The sequence below is a fragment of the Equus quagga genome, chromosome 13, assembly GCF_021613505.1.
Source record: "Equus quagga isolate Etosha38 chromosome 13, UCLA_HA_Equagga_1.0, whole genome shotgun sequence".
NCBI lineage: Eukaryota > Metazoa > Chordata > Mammalia > Perissodactyla > Equidae > Equus > Equus quagga.
The window spans coordinates 103,897,420-103,915,167 of NC_060279.1; the positions used below are offsets into that span (position 1 = coordinate 103,897,420).

The window sequence follows — 17,748 nt, forward strand, 5'->3', positions numbered from 1 at the left end:
CAGTGCATAGTTGTATATTCTAGTTGTAGGTCCTTCTAGCTCTGCTATGTGGGACGCCGCCTCAGCATGGCTTGATGAGCGGTGGTAGGTCCGTGCCCAGGATCTGAACTGGTGAAGCCCTGGGCTGCCAAAGTGGAGCGTGCGAACTTAACCACTTGGCCATGGGGCCAGCCCCGTAACAGGATTCTTAAGAACTATAATTCAAGAAACATTTCCTGCGGAAGGAGGGAAGTGACAGGGGAGACCATGAAAGGAGGGGGGACTTGAGCCAACATACTAAAAGGCATACACTGGAACTGGGAAATCTGAGCTACAAAGAAATATATTCTGATCAAGTTATGGAGCTTTTAAAAAAATTGCTTTGGGTATCCACTGTCCCCTTCCTGTCCTCTCTCTGACCCCAGTTCACTTATGAAGGAAAGAAAATAATATACGCATCCGCGTTCCCATCAGTAACACTTCACACCATATGAAGACAGTGGAGGAACACATTGAAGGGAATCAAAGAAAGAAAATGTAAGGCAAGGCTATTATATCCAAACTGACCTTAAGAATAAAGTTAGCAACATGAACAGAGTGAAGGCACGTCTTGTTACATGAGAACTTCCTGAGGAGACGCCTAGAGAAGGAGCTTCAGAAACCACAAAGTCACTGGCAGATGGTGAAGAGATTTAACTGTCAATAACTAAGACTAAAGGATGGGAGATAAAGATAACGGAAGAGTATGTAAATGTTAAGCACTGACAATATAATACAACAAAGATGGAGGAGAAAGCATGTGAAAGCATGCCAGAGAAACTGCCTTAGGATACCATTTAAAAGTAGACGCTGGGGGAAAAGAAAAGAATTCCTAGCTAATTTCACTACTGATTATAGACAATATATTTAAAAAAAGAGACTAAAGTATTATATCTATTATTTATAATAGTAACTCTTGGAATAAATACACAGAATTTATAGACACTAAAAGATATATCAAAAAATAATAGAGACACACACACATAAAAGAGACCATATGGTAAAGACCCTATGCTACATGAGTGAGAAGTTTCAAATTTCATTCCAAACCCAACCCAAGTAAGAATCACGGGCCGGCATCTTGAAAAGCGTGAGGCATGTGTGTCTCAGATGCTGCAAGACATTATTGCAACAAAGGGAGGCACGTGTTAACAACCAGACTCGCTGACTGGTCCCCAGGACATCACTGTAAGAGCGGTTTACTTCCTGGTGGAATACACGTTGGGTATATATATGTATCTACTGTGTTTTAGTTATACCTGAGGACAATTGGGAATTTGGGACTTCATATGATACATGATAATTTTTGCCATTTAAAATAATGGAAATAGGTCCCTGGTGAGAGTTTTCCCATAGGACGCCACTCTGAAGGGCGGAGACTGACAGTAAGTAGAAGATGCTTGTATACAGAACCATAACACAGCCTGAGAGAACGGAGACTTACCAGCTGTATGAAGAAACTGGCTTATTCAGTTTAAATGGGCCTAAATCAGCCATTAAAAGATTTCTTAGGCAGGTTGACAAAGCTGTGAAAAATTGAAAATAAACAGATAGTCAAAGAAATAGCAGGCAAATGAAAATACACAAAACATAGGTTGTGATTTTATCAGAGAAGCACTCAGGCCCAAGGCACAGACCATTTAGTAATGTTAACAGCTAAACTTCACAACCAAGAGCTAACAGTTACGGAAATCTTTCACCAAACCACACACATCATCTTTACGAAGCAGAAATTACAGGAAATCCAAGGATTTCACACACACGCCAACAGGAGGATTTAAAACACCTCCCTCAGCCCAAGACAGATCCAGCAATGTCACTAAAGTGACAGGAGATCTGAAAACTAACAAGGTAGATCTTAGAAATTTATACCAAACTCTGAACCCCAGAATAGCAAACAAGTGCCTATGGGACATGTCTGAAAACTGACAGTCTTTAATGCCACAAGGAAAACCTTGATTAAAAAAACTAGAAATAATGCAAACTACATTCTCTGTCTCTAATGAAACAAGAAATTACTTTAAAAAATTAAACTTTTTGGTCCAAGAGGAAATAGGAAATGAAAATACATAAATTCCTAAACATAATAATGAAAACAAGACATGATCTATGATCGAGGCTTGGAGGAAGTTACACTGCCTTAAATACTTACATGAATAAACATGACGACGGATTAAATAGGCAACTCAAAAGCAAGAAAAAGAACAAAGAAACTAAGCACAGAGAAGGAATTAATGTATGCAGAAGAAAGAACTTAAGGTTCAGTGAATTATCTGATTTTTAGAAAACATAAACTGCTTTGTAGTCCAAGAATGGGAAAACCTTTCCTATGACTCAAAATCCAGGAGTAATAATGAGAAAAATGGACAAACACAACCCAAACAAAATAAAAATTTATGCATTGAAAAAAAAGAGAAGGAAGTTAAAAACACATACATAACATGAGGAGAATATTTGCAATAACATCACAAAAAAGGGCTGATATCCTTAAAGCGTTCCCAAAAATTGAGATAAGAATTACCAACACCTGACATGGACAAAGATATAAAAAGTTCAAAGAAAAAATGCAATGACACTTAAAAATGAAGGAAATGAGCCCACGAGCTCAATTTTGCTCCTAACAAGAGCATGCATAGCAGAAGTCTAATGCAATGCCATGTCTTGCCTATCAGATGAGCAGAGATCCCAAAGTTTGGCCACACTCCATGGTGAGGCCATGGAAACAGCCCTCTCTGACACTGCTCAGGGAATACAGGTGGCATCACCACTATGGAGGGCAAGTTGGCACTATCTAGCAAACTTATATGTACATTTACCTTTTGACCCAACCATCCCATTTTGAGGTAATCTATCCCAAAGTGAAATTGGCAAAAATACGAAATACAGACAAGGTTATTTATTGCAGCATTACTTGTAATAGCAAAAGATTCAATACAACCCGAATGTCAATTAATGGGAGACTGGTTGAATAAATTTTGGTATATCCACAAGTAGAGTGGTATGCAAAAAGGATGAATGAGAATTTTATATACTACTATGGCACTATCTCTAGAATATATTAAAGGAAAAAAGCAAGGTGTAAAACTATCTTCTAGGTGTTTGCTATCTTTTATATGAGGTAGTGGAAGTGAACATAAATATTTATGCTTATGCATATATGTGTTTGTTTTTGTCAAAAAGAAATAATGGAGCCAGCCCTGATGGCCTTGTGGTTAAAAGTTTGGTGTGCTCCACTTCAGCGGCCCAGGTCAGTTCCCAGGCACAGAACCACACCACTTGTCTGTCAGTAGCCACGCTGTGGTGGCAGCACACATAGAAGAATTATAACGGCTTACAACTAGAATATACAGCTATGTACTGGAGCTTTGCGGAGGGGGAAAAACCAGGAAGACTGGCAACAGGTGTTAGCTCAGGGCCAATCTTTCCCAGCAAAAAAGAGAGAGAGAGGACTGATAGCAGAAATAAAAAAGAAGCTTAAAAAAAAAGAATGAAAGAAAAAAAAGCAAGAAAAAAGTTTAACATTATAATAGTATAAAAATAAAATATAAAAGGGAAAAAATGAATCCTTAAAAACTGGAAAAAAATGGAGATAAAGAAACTTTACTCCATAACAAGTAGATGACATGACCACACGGAAAAAATCATTGCTAGAACTAATTGCTGATTGAAGTGCAGTGTTTTGAATGACTCTCCCTGTGCATTATATTCTGCAGTTAAATGTTCAAGTTCACATTGCTACTGCAGCAGTGGCATTGTGGGAGTGACTTTCACATTTGTCATAGGCACGTTGTAGGTAAAGCAAATAAATAATTATGTTAAAGCCATTAGAAAGCTAGGTTTTCAGAAGCATAAGGAAAAAAGACATAAGCCTAAAGTAAAGGAAGGGAAAAAGTGCTATCTTATAGTCGAATCAGAAATATCAGCATGAATTCATAATTTTTTTTCCTTCTTGAAAAAAATTATTTTATCGCTGTCCTTGTAAAAGAAGAACGAGTCCTCTATCACCCAGATTGTGGGTTCTGAATGCCATTTCCGACTGAAAGGCAACAGCTCCCTGGAGAAACGCAGACTCCAGATCTGGTGGGACTGACTGCCTCCCCTGCCCCGGAACCCACTGACAGTCTGACATTCATGAAGGGCCTCTTGGTGTGTTACAAAAGGAAGCGCACTGTTCCAACTTGGAAGCATTGTTGCCCTCAGACCTAACTACCCACTTACAGGACATGTGAGGGAGAGAGGAGCAAGTTACTAGGCAAAACTAGAACGAAGAGTTCAGACAGTCACGCGCCACTTAACGACAGGACACATTCTGAGACACGCGTTGTTAGGTGATTTCATCGTTGTGTGAACATCACAGAGTGTACCAACACAAACCTAGATGGTACAGCCTACCACACACCTAGGCTGTATGGCACTCATCTTATGGGACCATTGTTGCACATTGCCCAAGGTGTTGTCATGCTGCGCGAGGGTGTAGGACAAATCATCCAATTCCTACAACGAATCAACAAGACGAAAAAGAGGGGAGGGAATAAACATGTTAAAGACATCAAGTCCTCACCACTTAGAGATGTACGCTGCATATCTTACAGGTAAAATGACACGATGTCTGGTGTTTTCCTTATATTCTAGGGAAAAGAAAAACAGTAGATGAAATAAGATTGGTAAAATTACTTAAACACCATTGAGATTGGAGGAGGGACACACAGAGTTCATTACGTCTTTCTTATCAGTGTTGGGTTTTGAATGAAAATGCTCTAAAAGAAATGCACATGGCCGAATCATGACCCCATGCTGTTTCCCCCCAGGTGCCCATCATCATCCCTGTCTTTGTGACTCTCGTCTCTGTGTTTCTGGTCTTGGCCCCGATCATCAGCCAACCCGCGTGGGAGTATCTCTACTGTGTGTTATTCATGCTCAGCGGCCTCATATTTTACTTCCTTTTTGTCTACTTTAAGTTTGGATGGGCTCAGAAAATCTCGAGTAAGTATCCACAGGGGGACCGTCGTGCTGTTAGTCAAGCGTGGCCGCACATGGCATCCTGCCACCTCGTCCGTCCTGACTCTGCTAAGATGTTCTTCTCACAGGGTCTCACGCAGCTAACAAGTTTCACCTTCTCTTCAGGAGGACAGATGCCCCCTTCCCCTCTGTGTGACACCTCTGGGGGCCACATGTGGCCTCCTCCTTTGTTCCCATCAATTTCTGTAACCGGTAGGAAGGGGAAGCACCATTTTCTTTTCTTATTGTAAAATACACATAAAATTTGCCATCTTAACCATGTTTAGACATACAGCTCAGTGGTGATGAGCGTATTCACATCCCTGTGCATCTGATCTTCAGAGTGCCACTTTCTTTTGCCTGATGCACAGACGTCATCTGAGCGGCTCCGTGGCATCTCAGAGACACACCGAAAGCTGACTGAGCTGGGATGAAGCCTGAGCCTTCTGGTGCCAAGGCCACAACTCTTGGTTTCCACTCAGCAATCCTGGTTCCTCATCTATTTTGGGACAATTGTTGCTTAAGTTTAGCTACGTTAGCCAATTTTGCTTTGAAAAAGCAAGCAGTGGTGCCAAAGTACATCAAGGGTCCCCGAAGCGCCTGTGTCTGTACGGCACTCACTAGGCGTTACCCCGCACTTCACAGTAACTGCGGGAAACTCCGCTGACACAGGCCTTCCAGGCCCCGGGCACCCTCACCAGGCCGGCCGGCAGCCTGTCTGCTCATCTCCGTCTCCCCGGCTGAGTCCCTGGAAGGCGGGAATTGGGCCTGTGCACAATTTAATCCTGGATCCATACAACAGCCCTATTTATTGAGTAACTGTGATTAAAAAGCCGCCTCTTGAGTGGGTGCTTAGCAACGGGGGGAGGTGCCCAGTAACCGGGTCGGGCGGACATGGGAGGAATTGTGGGTGCCTAGCAACGGGGCGGGGGTCTCCCAGAAAAGCAAAGAGGCAATGTGGCTGGAGGTGGGGGGCCTCCTGCGGGGGACCTGTGGACAGCTGGGTCGGACTGTTGGTCTGCCTTATGGGGCCCCGAGGCCTGGGCCCCACTGGTGAGGGCCATGTGGGGGTTCTTGGGCCCAAAAGCTTCATCAGGATGGGCCTGGCAGAGGTGTGGGTGAGGAAGACATCCGCCGGGCACAGGAGGCCCGGATCAGGAAGACACCCCGGCCCCAGCCGAGTGACCGCTCTCAAGAACGCAAGGTGCCCACCTCCCGCATCAGCCGCTTGGCCAACTTTGGGGGACTGGCTGTGGGCTTGGGACTGGGAGCGCTGGCTGAGGTGGCTAAGAAGTCCCTGCCAGGAGAACATCGACAATCAGAAGGCAGCTCCCGGCCAGGCTCCAGCCCTTTGCTGTCGGAGGCCAACGCCGAGCGGATTGTGCAGACCTTGTGTACAGTTCGAGGGGCCGCCCTCAAGGTTGGCCAAATGCTCAGCATCCAGGACAACAGCTTCATCAGCCCCCAGCTGCAGCGCATCTTCGAGCGGGTCTGCCAGAGCGCCGACTTCATGCCCCGCTGGCAGATGCTGAGAGTTCTCGAGGAGGAGCTCAGCATGGACTGGCAGACCAAGGTGGCCTTTTTGGAGGAGGTGCCCTTTGCTGCTGCGTCAATTGGGCAGGTGCACCAGGGCCTGCTGAGGGACGGGACAGAGGTTGCCATGAAGATCCAGTACCCAGGCGTTGCCCAGAGCATTCAGAGCGACGTGCAGAACCTGCTGGCGGTGATCAAGATGAGCGTGGCCCTGCAGACCTTGCAGCAGGAGCTGGCTTGGGAGTGTGACTACCGTCGGGAAGCGGCTTGTGCCCAGAACTTCAGGCAGCTGTTGGCAGATGACCCCTTCTTCCGGGTGCCAGCTGTGCACGACGCGGGTGCTGGGCATGGAGCTGGCCGGAGGGGTGCCCCTGGACCAGTGCCAGGGCCTGAGCCAGGACATCCGGAACCAGATTTGCTTCCAGCTCCTGAGGCTGTGTCTATGGGAGCTGTTTGAGTTCTGATTCATGCAGACGGACCCCAACTGGGCCAACTTCCTGTATGATGCCTCCAGCCACCAGAGCGCACCAAGCACCCACTGTCTGCCTCTTGACAGCGATGACAAGACATCCCTGATCCTCGCCTTCTGAGTTCCCTGTCCAACAGGGGGATCTGTGACCAGACAGTGATGATCTAGAGGCGTTAGGCCCATGATGGGGAGGCCCAGGCCAGAGGGGGCAGTGATCAGGGAGGCACAGGGGGTTGTGGGGAGCCAGGGAAAGTGGCCTACCCAGCCCAGGTGGCAGAGGGGGATCAAGGAAGGCTTCTTAAAGGAAGTGCCATTAGAGCCGAAACCAGAAGTGTGAGAAGGGACAGCCGTCCAAAGAGCAGGAGAGAGTGTTCCCAGCCGAGGACACAGAGTGTCCACAGGCCTGGGGGGAAACTTTGGACGGCAAGACTCTCAGTGTGCACGGTGGCCAAATGGCTCTCAAAGTGGTACGTACCCAGTCTGTCCCCTGCGCAGCTCCCCAGCACCCTTGGGATCAAGTCTGAGCCCTTTGCCGAGTATGCTGTCGCCCATCTGAGTCTCCAGCCTCAGTCCCTTGTCATCCCCTCCCCCCAAGTACACATACCCCCCGCATCCTCTCCTAGGCTCATTCCCCAGGGAGGTGTTTTTCTGACTCTGGGGGAGATACGAGTTCTGACATCGATTTATTGGGTCTCAACAGTATTTTTGTTTTAACGGCACAGAATAGAAAATAGCAGTGTGTCGCAGATGGGAGGGATCCGTATGATTTTGCGACCCTTTTGTTTGACATTTACGTGTGCATGAGCTCTAGCACCCAGCGTGATCTGTATTTCTTACTGTGGGTTGTGATCGAGAGTTTGAACTCACTGCCCTAGAGAAACTCGTACATGTGTGTTCATCGAGCACTGTTTCTAACAGCAAAACCCAGAAACACCCAGCATGTCCATCCACCAGATAAATGCATTGTTATATAGTCACACAGCAGAGTCTTCACACAGCAGTGAAAAATGAATGAACGAGCTGGAACTGCACGTGGCAATGGAATAAATTGCAAAACCATGTCGGGCACCGAAAAAAAAAAAAAGCCGCCTCGTCCCTTCTCCTCCAGCTCGTCTGCGCAGGGCAGGACGGCCATCCCTTCAGGCCCTCCTGTGTGCTTTTCATTTACATACATACACGTTAGGGAATCTCACAAGGCATGAAAGCACAAAACCCAACTGGAAGGCAGTGAAGTTGACCGTGACTGAGACGGGCCAGCAGGGCCCGGGAACGCCTCTCTCTAGCCTGGCGAGTTCAGACCCCCCCTCAGCCTCCATTTCCTCATCTGTGAAATCTCGTCCCACCACTTACCTGACCATGGGGTTTTAAGCAAGACAGAATGTGTTTCATGTTGATTAACAAAGTGAAACCAAAAACAAAATATGGCTTTATTATTTCCACAAGGACTTGTCTCCTTTCTCCAGCCCCTAAACTCTTCACTCTGATCCAAACCCTAAGCTGAGAGAGGGGCTGCAGACACCACTATAGCAAGGAAGGAACGTAGGACTCTAAGAAATACAGCCAGTTTCCCATGCCTCTGAAACGAACCTGGATTTGATCAGACTGAGAGAATCCAGGCAGGAGGCCTTACAACCTAACGGTACAGAACGTGTCTTATTTCTCAGCTATTTAGAGTAGTTAGCCAAGCTCCTCCCTACAAAAACCGCTAAGAAGCTGGAATTGAGGAGGTGAAAACAATGAACAATATGTATTTTAAACAAGAGGCAGTCTCGGGGACTTCAGACTAGAGAGTCAGCTCGGTCAGTGGTAGTTAAATATATTCCTGGAATTGAGTCATTCAGATTTTTCCTGCAGAGTAAATTGTTTGGTGGCAATAAAATATTTAGCAGGTTCCTAATGCCTTAATGGGAAATAACTTATCTCCAAAGAACCACGGTGGCTGCCGGTTCGGTTCTGCCTGCCTGTGAGCGCCGGCGGCTCCGAGCGCGGGCTCTAGCAGACGCGCCACCAAGCGCACAGCCGTCACCGCTCCCGCGATGAGCGGGGAAGCTCGCTGCCGACTGCAGCCTTCTAACCACACGGTTTCGTTGGTTTTCACCCCAGAGCCCGTCACCATGCACCTTCAGATGCTGATGGAAGTTGTCCCAGCAGAGGAAGCTCCAGAGTAACACGCTCGGCCTCCCGGAAAGCGTCCAAGCTCTGATGAGTTTATTTTTGTAAGCAATATTTGTGGTTATTTCCTCCGGATGCTTTTCTTAAGAAAACACTGCACTCAGATGTTTATAATGCTGTTATTTTCGGATGCCCTTAATTCTCTGGGTGGGGGTTCGACTAGGAGCACTGACGGGTGTCTGCTAGTCAGCCGGCCCAGACATGGCCCAGCAGCAGGCCGACGGCGAGGGAGGGGCTGGGTGAGAGTCACCACCGCGCCGGCCACTGCTCCACGAGGGGCTCACCACACCTCCTTCAATAAAGGGCATTCTTTAAACTCGGTTATCAACAAGGTATACATCTGTCACTGTAAAATGGGTGAAACTTCTGTTCTGATCGAAACAGATGTTTTAAATACTGAAGTACAAATGTTTGACTACCTCCTTGCCCCTCCCGAAAGTACTGCCACCCCCCATTTAACCCGGGATGTACCTGGCAGTGCTGCCCAGGCAGAATGTCGAGGCCCCCCGCAGCGCTGACCGTCCAGAACTACCCGCACGCAGCCCGTGTGGCCACGAGGGGCATGGTCATCGGGGGCAGCAGCGCGGGCTCCACGGCAGCCTGCACTGGCATTTTGGTCAAACCCGAAAGGGCACTGAATAAAATTCTATTTTGCATTTGGCACTCCGGGAAAATACTATCTGAAAAATGTAAAAAGTAACATTTCTGTGAAAACATGGAAATTTTATTGATGTACTGCAAAAGGCTTCATGCTACAATTGACTAGGTGAGCAATTTTAGAAGCAGAGACACACAAGTACTTTTACTTTGCATTTCAGAAATTGTCCCAAAACACGAAATCAGTACATATTAACAGCAGAACAAAATAACAGTTAGTAATTGTTTCCATTTCACAAGTCAGCATCCCAAGTCCTACAGTATAGGATTCGGAACTTCGAACAGTAGAAATTTAAATTCTGAAAAAAGAAATCAAGATTGAAACACCTAGCCCTCCTGCCCCAATATTTTTGTCGAGCTGGCTGTGAACGCCACACGAGAACGAGCATCATGTCTTCTTTGAGAGCAGGGCCCCATCTGTACATGGAAACACGTATTTGGGCAACTCTATTACTCGCTATTGTTATTTGCTATGTTTTACAAAAGAGACTGCGTACAGCCGAGCGTAGACTGCCACGGCCACGAATGCCAGGGGACGCCAGGGCGGCTCAGGAGGCCTGGCTGCCAACACAAAGGCCTCAGCAGAGGGAGCAAAGCTGCATCTACAGAAACCACCTCCTGAGGGGGACACTCGAAGAGCTCTGCTGAGCCAGAACCTTTGCCAGCAGAGCCACCAGAACCTCGTACCTGTGAAGAGCCTGCTCAATTTAGCCAAGGCAAAGGAAAATCGCCACTCTACTTCATGTGCCAATTTGACAGCTGCCAGTCAACCCACGGGAGTCACGGCAGCAGTGAGGACTTGCTCCCAGCAGCGGTCCAGGCTGGACACCACGTCCTCCCTCCAGAGGGCACAGGTCTCACCCCCCATCACGAGCCTCTGTGCACAACAAAGGCGCCGAGCCGGTGGAGTTCTGGGACACTCCCTGAGGCAACACGAGGCTGCGCAACGAGCGGAATGTCTTATTTTACAGATGAGGAAACTGAGAGCGAGAGTGTGACCCAAACCTGCTCACAGAACAGCCCGGTGACAGAGTTCACCTCTCAGGCGGGGGCTGACACTGGGACGTACACACACTTGGGCGCCTGTGCTTTCTGATGAATAAACAGAATAAAGCTCCCGGGGCAGCCACCACAGTCATGCTCTAGCAGCGTTCTCTTCCACTTCTAGGAAAGCTGCCAGACTCACGCTGAAGAAGTGCTTTGGGTTTAAATTTCCCAGTAGCTCACCTTTCTAACTTTTTAATCAGCATGAAAAGTCAGGTTCTGGGCATTCCCACATTTAAGTGGTAACAACCATGCACATTCATCCTAATAACCTCGTGACCTGGGAGCCACAGCCTCACCCCAGGATGCAGTCCTGAATGTTCTTAGGGTCATCACATCCAGGTTCCAAGGGCCACCTCCCGGCACCCCACTGGTCCTTTTCAGCCCCATATGCCCAGGACCTGCAGGCTCGGGGTTCTTCAGAAGCAGCAGCTTTATCACCAGAAGGCCCTGGGTCTGGCTGGTACTGCTGAGGCAACCCCATTTTATCCTTGGCGTCTGTCTTCATGAGCAGTGAACTTACTCTGAGTAGCCAGCGATATTTCCAGAATACTGAAAGTATTAGCACACAGTTATGCTGAATCCCCACTATCTCACGGGTGAAAGGCTGTTAAGCAGTCCTGAGTATAAACCTGTAAGACAGAAACCTCAATTTATATGCACAAGACCAGTTTTTAGAAGTGTACTGAACGTAGGTCTAAGAAAAAAACGAACTAACTCCAGAGAGTACAATTCATTACCCAAATGCCACGGTCTGCTCTGTATCCCTCAGCTTGAGTGTGTCAGGATGGGCTTCGTGTGAACGGCAACGAGCAGAACAGACTGTGTGTGAGCTGGGCTTGGGCTGGACCAGTACTTTCTGTGTCTCTGCTTTTCCCTGCTTCCACCTCCTTTGAAAGTCTTCCCATGAGCCCATTTTTAAATCACTTCAGAACTTCTCACCATCACAAACCCCAGTGGCACAAGGGGACACTCAGTCCTCACTTCTCCGTGAGGTGGGGAAGCTGGACTGGGACTGCGTGGTCTCCGAACTCTGGGTCCCCGCAGCATCCGCTCTGGTGCAGTCTGCCGGCCCCTTCAGGCTTTGACTCGCGTCCTCATTCACTCTCACTTCCCTCATCTCCGGAAGTTTCGTCACTGCTCTCCACCCACTCTGTCACTTTGCAGGAGAGATTTTTGGAATTTACAACTAAAAGAGTTAGAAATTATAAAAAAATATGTTAACTATCGACGAATTAGCGAATCTTTTTCCCCCCATTATTCTGGTCAATGAAGCAAGTCCGTTGAGTTCTAGTCCCTTGATTTTATGACATTTTCTATTTTCATTATTTGAGGCAAGAAATAAGCAAGTAAAATTTGCCTGCTTGTAAATACATTACTCTCCTAGGAAAAATACCTGTAAAAGTGTTATAAGAAAATATGTTTATAACCAAGAGTTGATACATCCTCAAACCAGAACGTTTAGCACCAAGATCAGCCACAAGGAGAGGACTAATTCCTAAGGGCTCTACGTGACGAGCCATTTCCACAGAGGCTGCCGCCCGAAGCCATGCCCGCCCCACGGCAGCCAGGACCCACAGCTCCCCAGGGAGTGGGCGCACCGGTCTTACCCCTGGAGAAGTGGCTATCCTCTTCACATTCTTCCCAGTGATCAAAGTCAAAAGCCACATTCGGATTCTGTTCGACACAACAGTTCACATTAGGCGAGAGAATAAAACAGACTGAGGGTGAGCGCTGAGCATCAGTTCGTGCCGACTCACCCGCTGTTTGAGTAAGCGACACCACGACTCCCGTCTCGCCTTTGCAAGAGTGATGACAGGTTCATCATTTTGGATCATGCATTTGCAATCATCTTTTATGATGTTGGCCTGCAGCTCCATATCAGCCAAGTAAAATTTCTCTCCCACCCAGGCACTAGGTTTACAAAAAGAAAGAACGTCAGCCTCTTAAAATGTTAGAAATTATTTATATTTTATTTAAGATACACATAAACCTACCTGAACACAACTCTATTTCTGAAATATTTGCATTTGCAATCTTTTACATTCCTTAGTTGTATCTTTAATATGACCACATCGTCTTTTTGGAACCATTTTATTTGTGGGTGGAAGCTAGAAGAAAAGAAGGCAGCTTACACAGAGTCCTCACTATTCATTCCAGGTAAGGAAGGAAAACACTCCAACAGTGGACGGACATACCTCTGCAGAGGCCCTGGAGTTTTGTTAATGGGAGCACCTCCAGTGTCTTCAGGTAAAGCATCTGTACAAGAAATCACATTTTCCTACAGGTTATTTATATGTAACTCCATAATGTAGGTACATGTACGTACTTTTTTGTTCTTTATGCAACTTTTAGCTGAGGAACTACTCACTAAGAGTATAAATTTCACAGTAACCCAAGCATCCAACTGCAAAGAATAATTAGAAAAAATTTAAATGCATGTCACTTAGTAAAACTAGTAAAAACAGGCTTTGACAAACATTACAGTTAATCAGGAAAGTAAAATTACTCTCTGTAAAGAACTGTGTTACAATCAGTGGCCAGAGGATAGAAATGCTGACACTGCTCTGCTGCCATCTTAACCGGCTAGGACCCCACTCAGACGCCTTCTGGAGAGGTAGCAACATACACACGGAACCGCTGCTGAACATATTTTCTAAAACAACGCAATTTAAACTCAATCTAAAACATTTGAAAGTGAAGACTTGAGCAAGAATGTTTAGAGCAGCTTTTAATACCAACAGTCAAAAACTGCAAACCTCCACATCTATCAACAGGCGAACAGATAAATAAACTGTGGTATATTCACACCATGGAGTACAAGTTAGCAATAAAAACGCACACCACTACTTGCAATAACCGGGACGAATTTCGCAATGCTGAGTGAGAGATGCCACAAGAATGTGTACTACGTATCTCTAATTCAGCAAAACTAATAGTGATGCAAGTCAGAGCAGTGGTTAATGAAAAGGGTTATAGTTGGGGAGGTACATGAAGGAGACCACTGGGGTTCTGGAAACGTTCAATAGCTTGACTTGAGTGTGGTTAATGGACACACACATTTGTAGAAGATTCTGACGAGCTGTACACTTAAGATCTGTGTACTTTACTGCATGAACATTATATCTCAAATAACAAAAAGGAAAAGTTACCAAAAAACCCATTGGAAGCTCAACTGCAAAAATAGGAAGTTAGGTAATATCAGTTTATGTCACTTCTATAATTCATCTAAAAGTGGAAAGCCTAAACAGTAGAAAATTCCCCAGCATGAGTGATTTGAAGTTACCCATCTTTTAAACAACCCACCATGCTTCTGGTGTGCTGAATTTGCCTCGCAGGCCGCACCTCTTTCTGAGCCCCTGTCCCCTTGCCGTGTGTGCTGCCGAGCGGCATCTTCTGCTGATGAAGGCGTCCTGGAGAGAAACGGCAGAGGTCAACCCCGAGACGGACAGGCAAAACCCGGCTCTACAGGGCATCCCAGCGAGAAGGGCAGGCGGCAACAAACGCCCGTGCAGTGCTTCCCACCACGAGCTACAGCGCACAGAGCTCCCGGCTCACGCACAGGTGACACGCAGCGCAGCCGCTCTGCTCGCTGCAGCGGCCCTGGCACCAGACACAGAGCAGGGGATCGAGGCGCATTATCAGAGAAGTGCAGTCACTCATTTACCAAAATAAGTCTCCTTTAAGTCATTTAACTTTGAGAATAATGTATACCACTACCCACTTCAAAGGGGATAAAAGGGCGGGAAGCAACAGCCCCCTCCTGCCCTCCCCCCGCCCCAGTTCCTCCATCCCTCTTCCCAGACACACCCTCTTGCCAGTTTGGGTCTGCTTCTAGAAACATTCTTGCATAAAAGAGCAAAGCCTGCCGTCTGTATCTTTCTATCTAAAACACACGCACACGCATCTCAACACGCGAGAACCTACCAAGTTCACTTTCTGCCCCTTGTTTTGTTGAACTTAATAATGAGAGATTACTTCATATCATTTAAATTGTGTTTTTCTTTTGTTTTTTTGAGGAGGTAACCACATTCATGTGGTTTAATATTTTAAAGTAAATAAAAAGGTCTACACAGTGAAAAATCTCCCTCTCACTCCTGTTCCCCAGCCACTCGATTTCCTTTCTCGCGGGTGACCACGTAATTCACTTTTTGTGCATCCTTTTAGAGAGAATTCAAGCCCAAAGGAGCAAAGCTATACGAACACACATACACACACACCCATGGGGTAGGGGGTGTGCACGGGGCTCTCTGAGGGGACTTCCGATGGACACGCATGAAGCCTCCGTGGCATGGCACCCCCCAAAGGTTGGAGGGCGGCGTCCCATGTTCCAACCACCCGGCAGGGACCCCTCCCCAGGCCTCGTCCTCCTCAGCTCTGTGCAGCACCAGCCTCACCGCCCACCCCCTCCCTCCACCACGGCTCTGACTTGCTTCACCAGACCCTCAGCTGCTGGGGTTCTGTTCCTTCCTCCTCACACACGCACCCACCTCTGACTCTCCTCGGACCCCAGCAGACCGGAGCCTCCCCGACTCTCCTGAGCTCCAGGCTTGCACCTTCAATCACCTTACACTAACATGTCCCAAACCAACTCACAACCTCCTCTTCTCCAACGAGCTCTCTGGGAAACATCCTGTGACTGTCAACCATGCCACATCCTCCCCGTCACGGGGGCGCAGGGTCACTGGATCACGCTCCCTGATGTCTGTCAGTCACTACGTCCCATGGCTTCCAGGTCTTTCCAGTCCCCAGAATCTGTCGTCCTTCCCGACCTCTACGGAATGGTGCCATTCTCCTCGCTTCTGATCCAGACTACCACCACAGCTTCCCGACCCGCCTCCTGAATGGGGTCTCTGCCAGGCAGACTCCCGCTGTGGACTCTCACGGTCCCCTGCGCTTCTCTCCACCTTGTGCTGACGACCACAGGTGTGCCATACTCCTGCACAACCACAACGCCACGTGTGCAGAGGGACCGAGCAGAGAGCTTTGCACAGACCTGGGGCTCAACAGCAGTTACCGTGTTTCACGTAAGTGATCAATCTTTGTTTTGATTAAACCTACCAAACTGTAACAACATCTTCATTTTTAAAAGAATATCTTATAAGTAAATATGGAGGAAACTTTGTTTCCTGAAAGTGTGTAAAAACCAACATGTATCCCAATCCCAAAGGTACCCAATTTTATTAAGACAAAACTAAAACATTCAGACTACATCTTGGTTTTTGCCACGTTCTTTGAAATTCCCCTACTTTCGGCAGTAATTTAGGAATCTCTCAAGGTCACCAATGATCACAGCACTAGTCAGTTCTCAGTCCTCCTTCCCTGGGCCCCTTGACTGCACTGGCCCCACTCATGGCTCCTGCTCTGTGCAATGCCATGCTCCCCGCCGTCCTGGGTTGCCCTTCTCCCAGGGTGCCCTCTGCACTGCAGCCGCGCCCCCTCAGGCTCCTCTCCACTGTCCCCACAGCCCCCCATTGAGCCCAAGGCTCAGGCTTTCGACCCTCCCTCCTTCAGGGCTCTCATCCAGGATCCCGGCTTCCAATACCCAGGATGTGCCGACAGGCACCACGAGACCACGCCCTCACTACAAACAGAGTCAGAAACCAGCTATCGCTCACTACTTGCACAAAAGCTCGCTAGTGCAAGCCATGTCAGTCCGTCCCGAATGCCTGGCACAGCCTCTGTCCCCCCAGCCTGTTCTCAACACAGCAGCCAAGAACCTTTTCCTGAGTCATTCCCCTGCTCCAAACCCTCCTGTGGCCCCACCCCCTTAGCGTGGGAGCCCAATCCTTGCGATGGCCCCAGGGTCCAATGACACCTGGCTCCAGGCTGCTCCGACCTCTGCAGCCACAGTTCCCCCTCATTTGCTGCTCTCGTCGCTGTACCTTCCCCCCTGTTCCTGGAACCAAGGAGCCACCAGGCCTTCCCTCTGCTGGCAGGAGTCTGCTCCCAGATTTCGGCCTGGGTCAGGCCTCCCCTCTTGTGTCTCTGCTCATGCCTCACCTTTGCAGCTCCAAGGCCACCCTGTCTTCCTTTCTGCATTAATGCGCTCCATCTCTCAGACCACCAGCGGGCCCACCATGTATTTTTGTAACTTGTTTGTTTATTGTCTGTCTCCACTAAAATGTGAGATGGTCCTTCATCCATTTTGTACACTACTGCATCCCCAGTAGATATTTAATATCAATATCAACAGATATTTACCGAGTAAGTGAATTTTAAAACATCAACTTCACCTAATGGCAACTTTAGTTAAAACAATTTATCTGTTGATTAGATCAACCGACGTAAAGTTAAACTGGAGAAACAGCCCAGCATCTTGCTACCAAGACACATGTAGGGCAAAATGGCAGACGAGGAGGCTCTGAGCTCCCGTGTCCCCACAGAAACACTGAAGGAACCAGCGGAAGCTGTCTGAACCTGCTGTGCAGGATCCCTGGAAAAGAGTCAAAGGTGGACAGCAACCAGGCAAATGCCCAGGCAAGAAAAAGGCAGCTCGGAAGCGGAGGAAGGTTCTGGGGTGTCACTCACCTGTGCCCCCCTTGGCTTGGGGTCTTGGGCAGGCAGCAGCCTGATTTCTGTCCCCCTCAAGGCAGAGAGGGCAGAGAAGACTTTATCGGCAAATCCCTGTGAAGTCCGTCCTAACCTGTCAGGGGACAGCTGAGGGACCCATGCAAGATGCTCGTCTGTTCCACAAAACTCGGAACTCAGGCAGCAGAGCGTGAGCACTGCCTGGAAAAGGCGACTGCAAACCCACGGCCACCTGGGGCCAGGCAGCAGGCCAGGAGACACCCCACAGCCCTGCGGAGGCCCCGGGGAAGCTGGGGGAGCCTCTCGGGGAACTAGGGCATTCAAAA

General features: G+C 47.9%; 3 protein-coding genes across 8 annotated transcripts in view; 2 read left to right on the top strand and 1 right to left on the bottom strand.

The window, feature by feature from the left end:
• The window catches only part of SLC7A9 (solute carrier family 7 member 9), a 33,219-nt gene extending 17,307 nt beyond the window's left edge, over positions 1 to 15,912 (top strand). For 2 of the 3 annotated variants that reach the window (XM_046683519.1, XM_046683520.1), the window contains exons 12-13: positions 4,827 to 5,001; positions 9,122 to 9,788. In XM_046683519.1, coding sequence (XP_046539475.1) covers positions 4,827 to 5,001; positions 9,122 to 9,186 — 240 coding nt within the window. In that variant the 3' untranslated portion in view covers positions 9,187 to 9,788. Of the gene's footprint in view, positions 1 to 4,826; positions 5,002 to 9,121; positions 9,789 to 14,229 lie in introns of those variants that run through there. The other variant, XM_046683521.1, reaches the window with a different exon arrangement.
• Positions 5,972 to 7,047, top strand: LOC124251067 (atypical kinase COQ8B, mitochondrial-like). The gene is given in 1 exon segment (XM_046683522.1): positions 5,972 to 7,047. A coding segment is annotated over 1 exon segment (1,035 nt). The 3' UTR covers positions 7,007 to 7,047.
• The window catches only part of TDRD12 (tudor domain containing 12), an 85,490-nt gene continuing 77,630 nt past the window's right edge, over positions 9,889 to 17,748 (bottom strand). For all 4 annotated transcript variants that reach the window (XM_046683516.1, XM_046683517.1, XM_046683515.1 and 1 more), the window contains 6 exons: positions 14,198 to 14,304; positions 13,090 to 13,150; positions 12,889 to 13,002; positions 12,652 to 12,805; positions 12,502 to 12,568; positions 9,889 to 12,080 (listed from right to left, as the gene is read on the bottom strand). In XM_046683516.1, the coding sequence (XP_046539472.1) occupies positions 11,989 to 12,080; positions 12,502 to 12,568; positions 12,652 to 12,805; positions 12,889 to 13,002; positions 13,090 to 13,150; positions 14,198 to 14,304 (595 nt within the window). In that variant the 3' untranslated portion in view covers positions 9,889 to 11,988. The remainder of the gene's footprint in view (positions 12,081 to 12,501; positions 12,569 to 12,651; positions 12,806 to 12,888; positions 13,003 to 13,089; positions 13,151 to 14,197; positions 14,305 to 17,748) is intronic.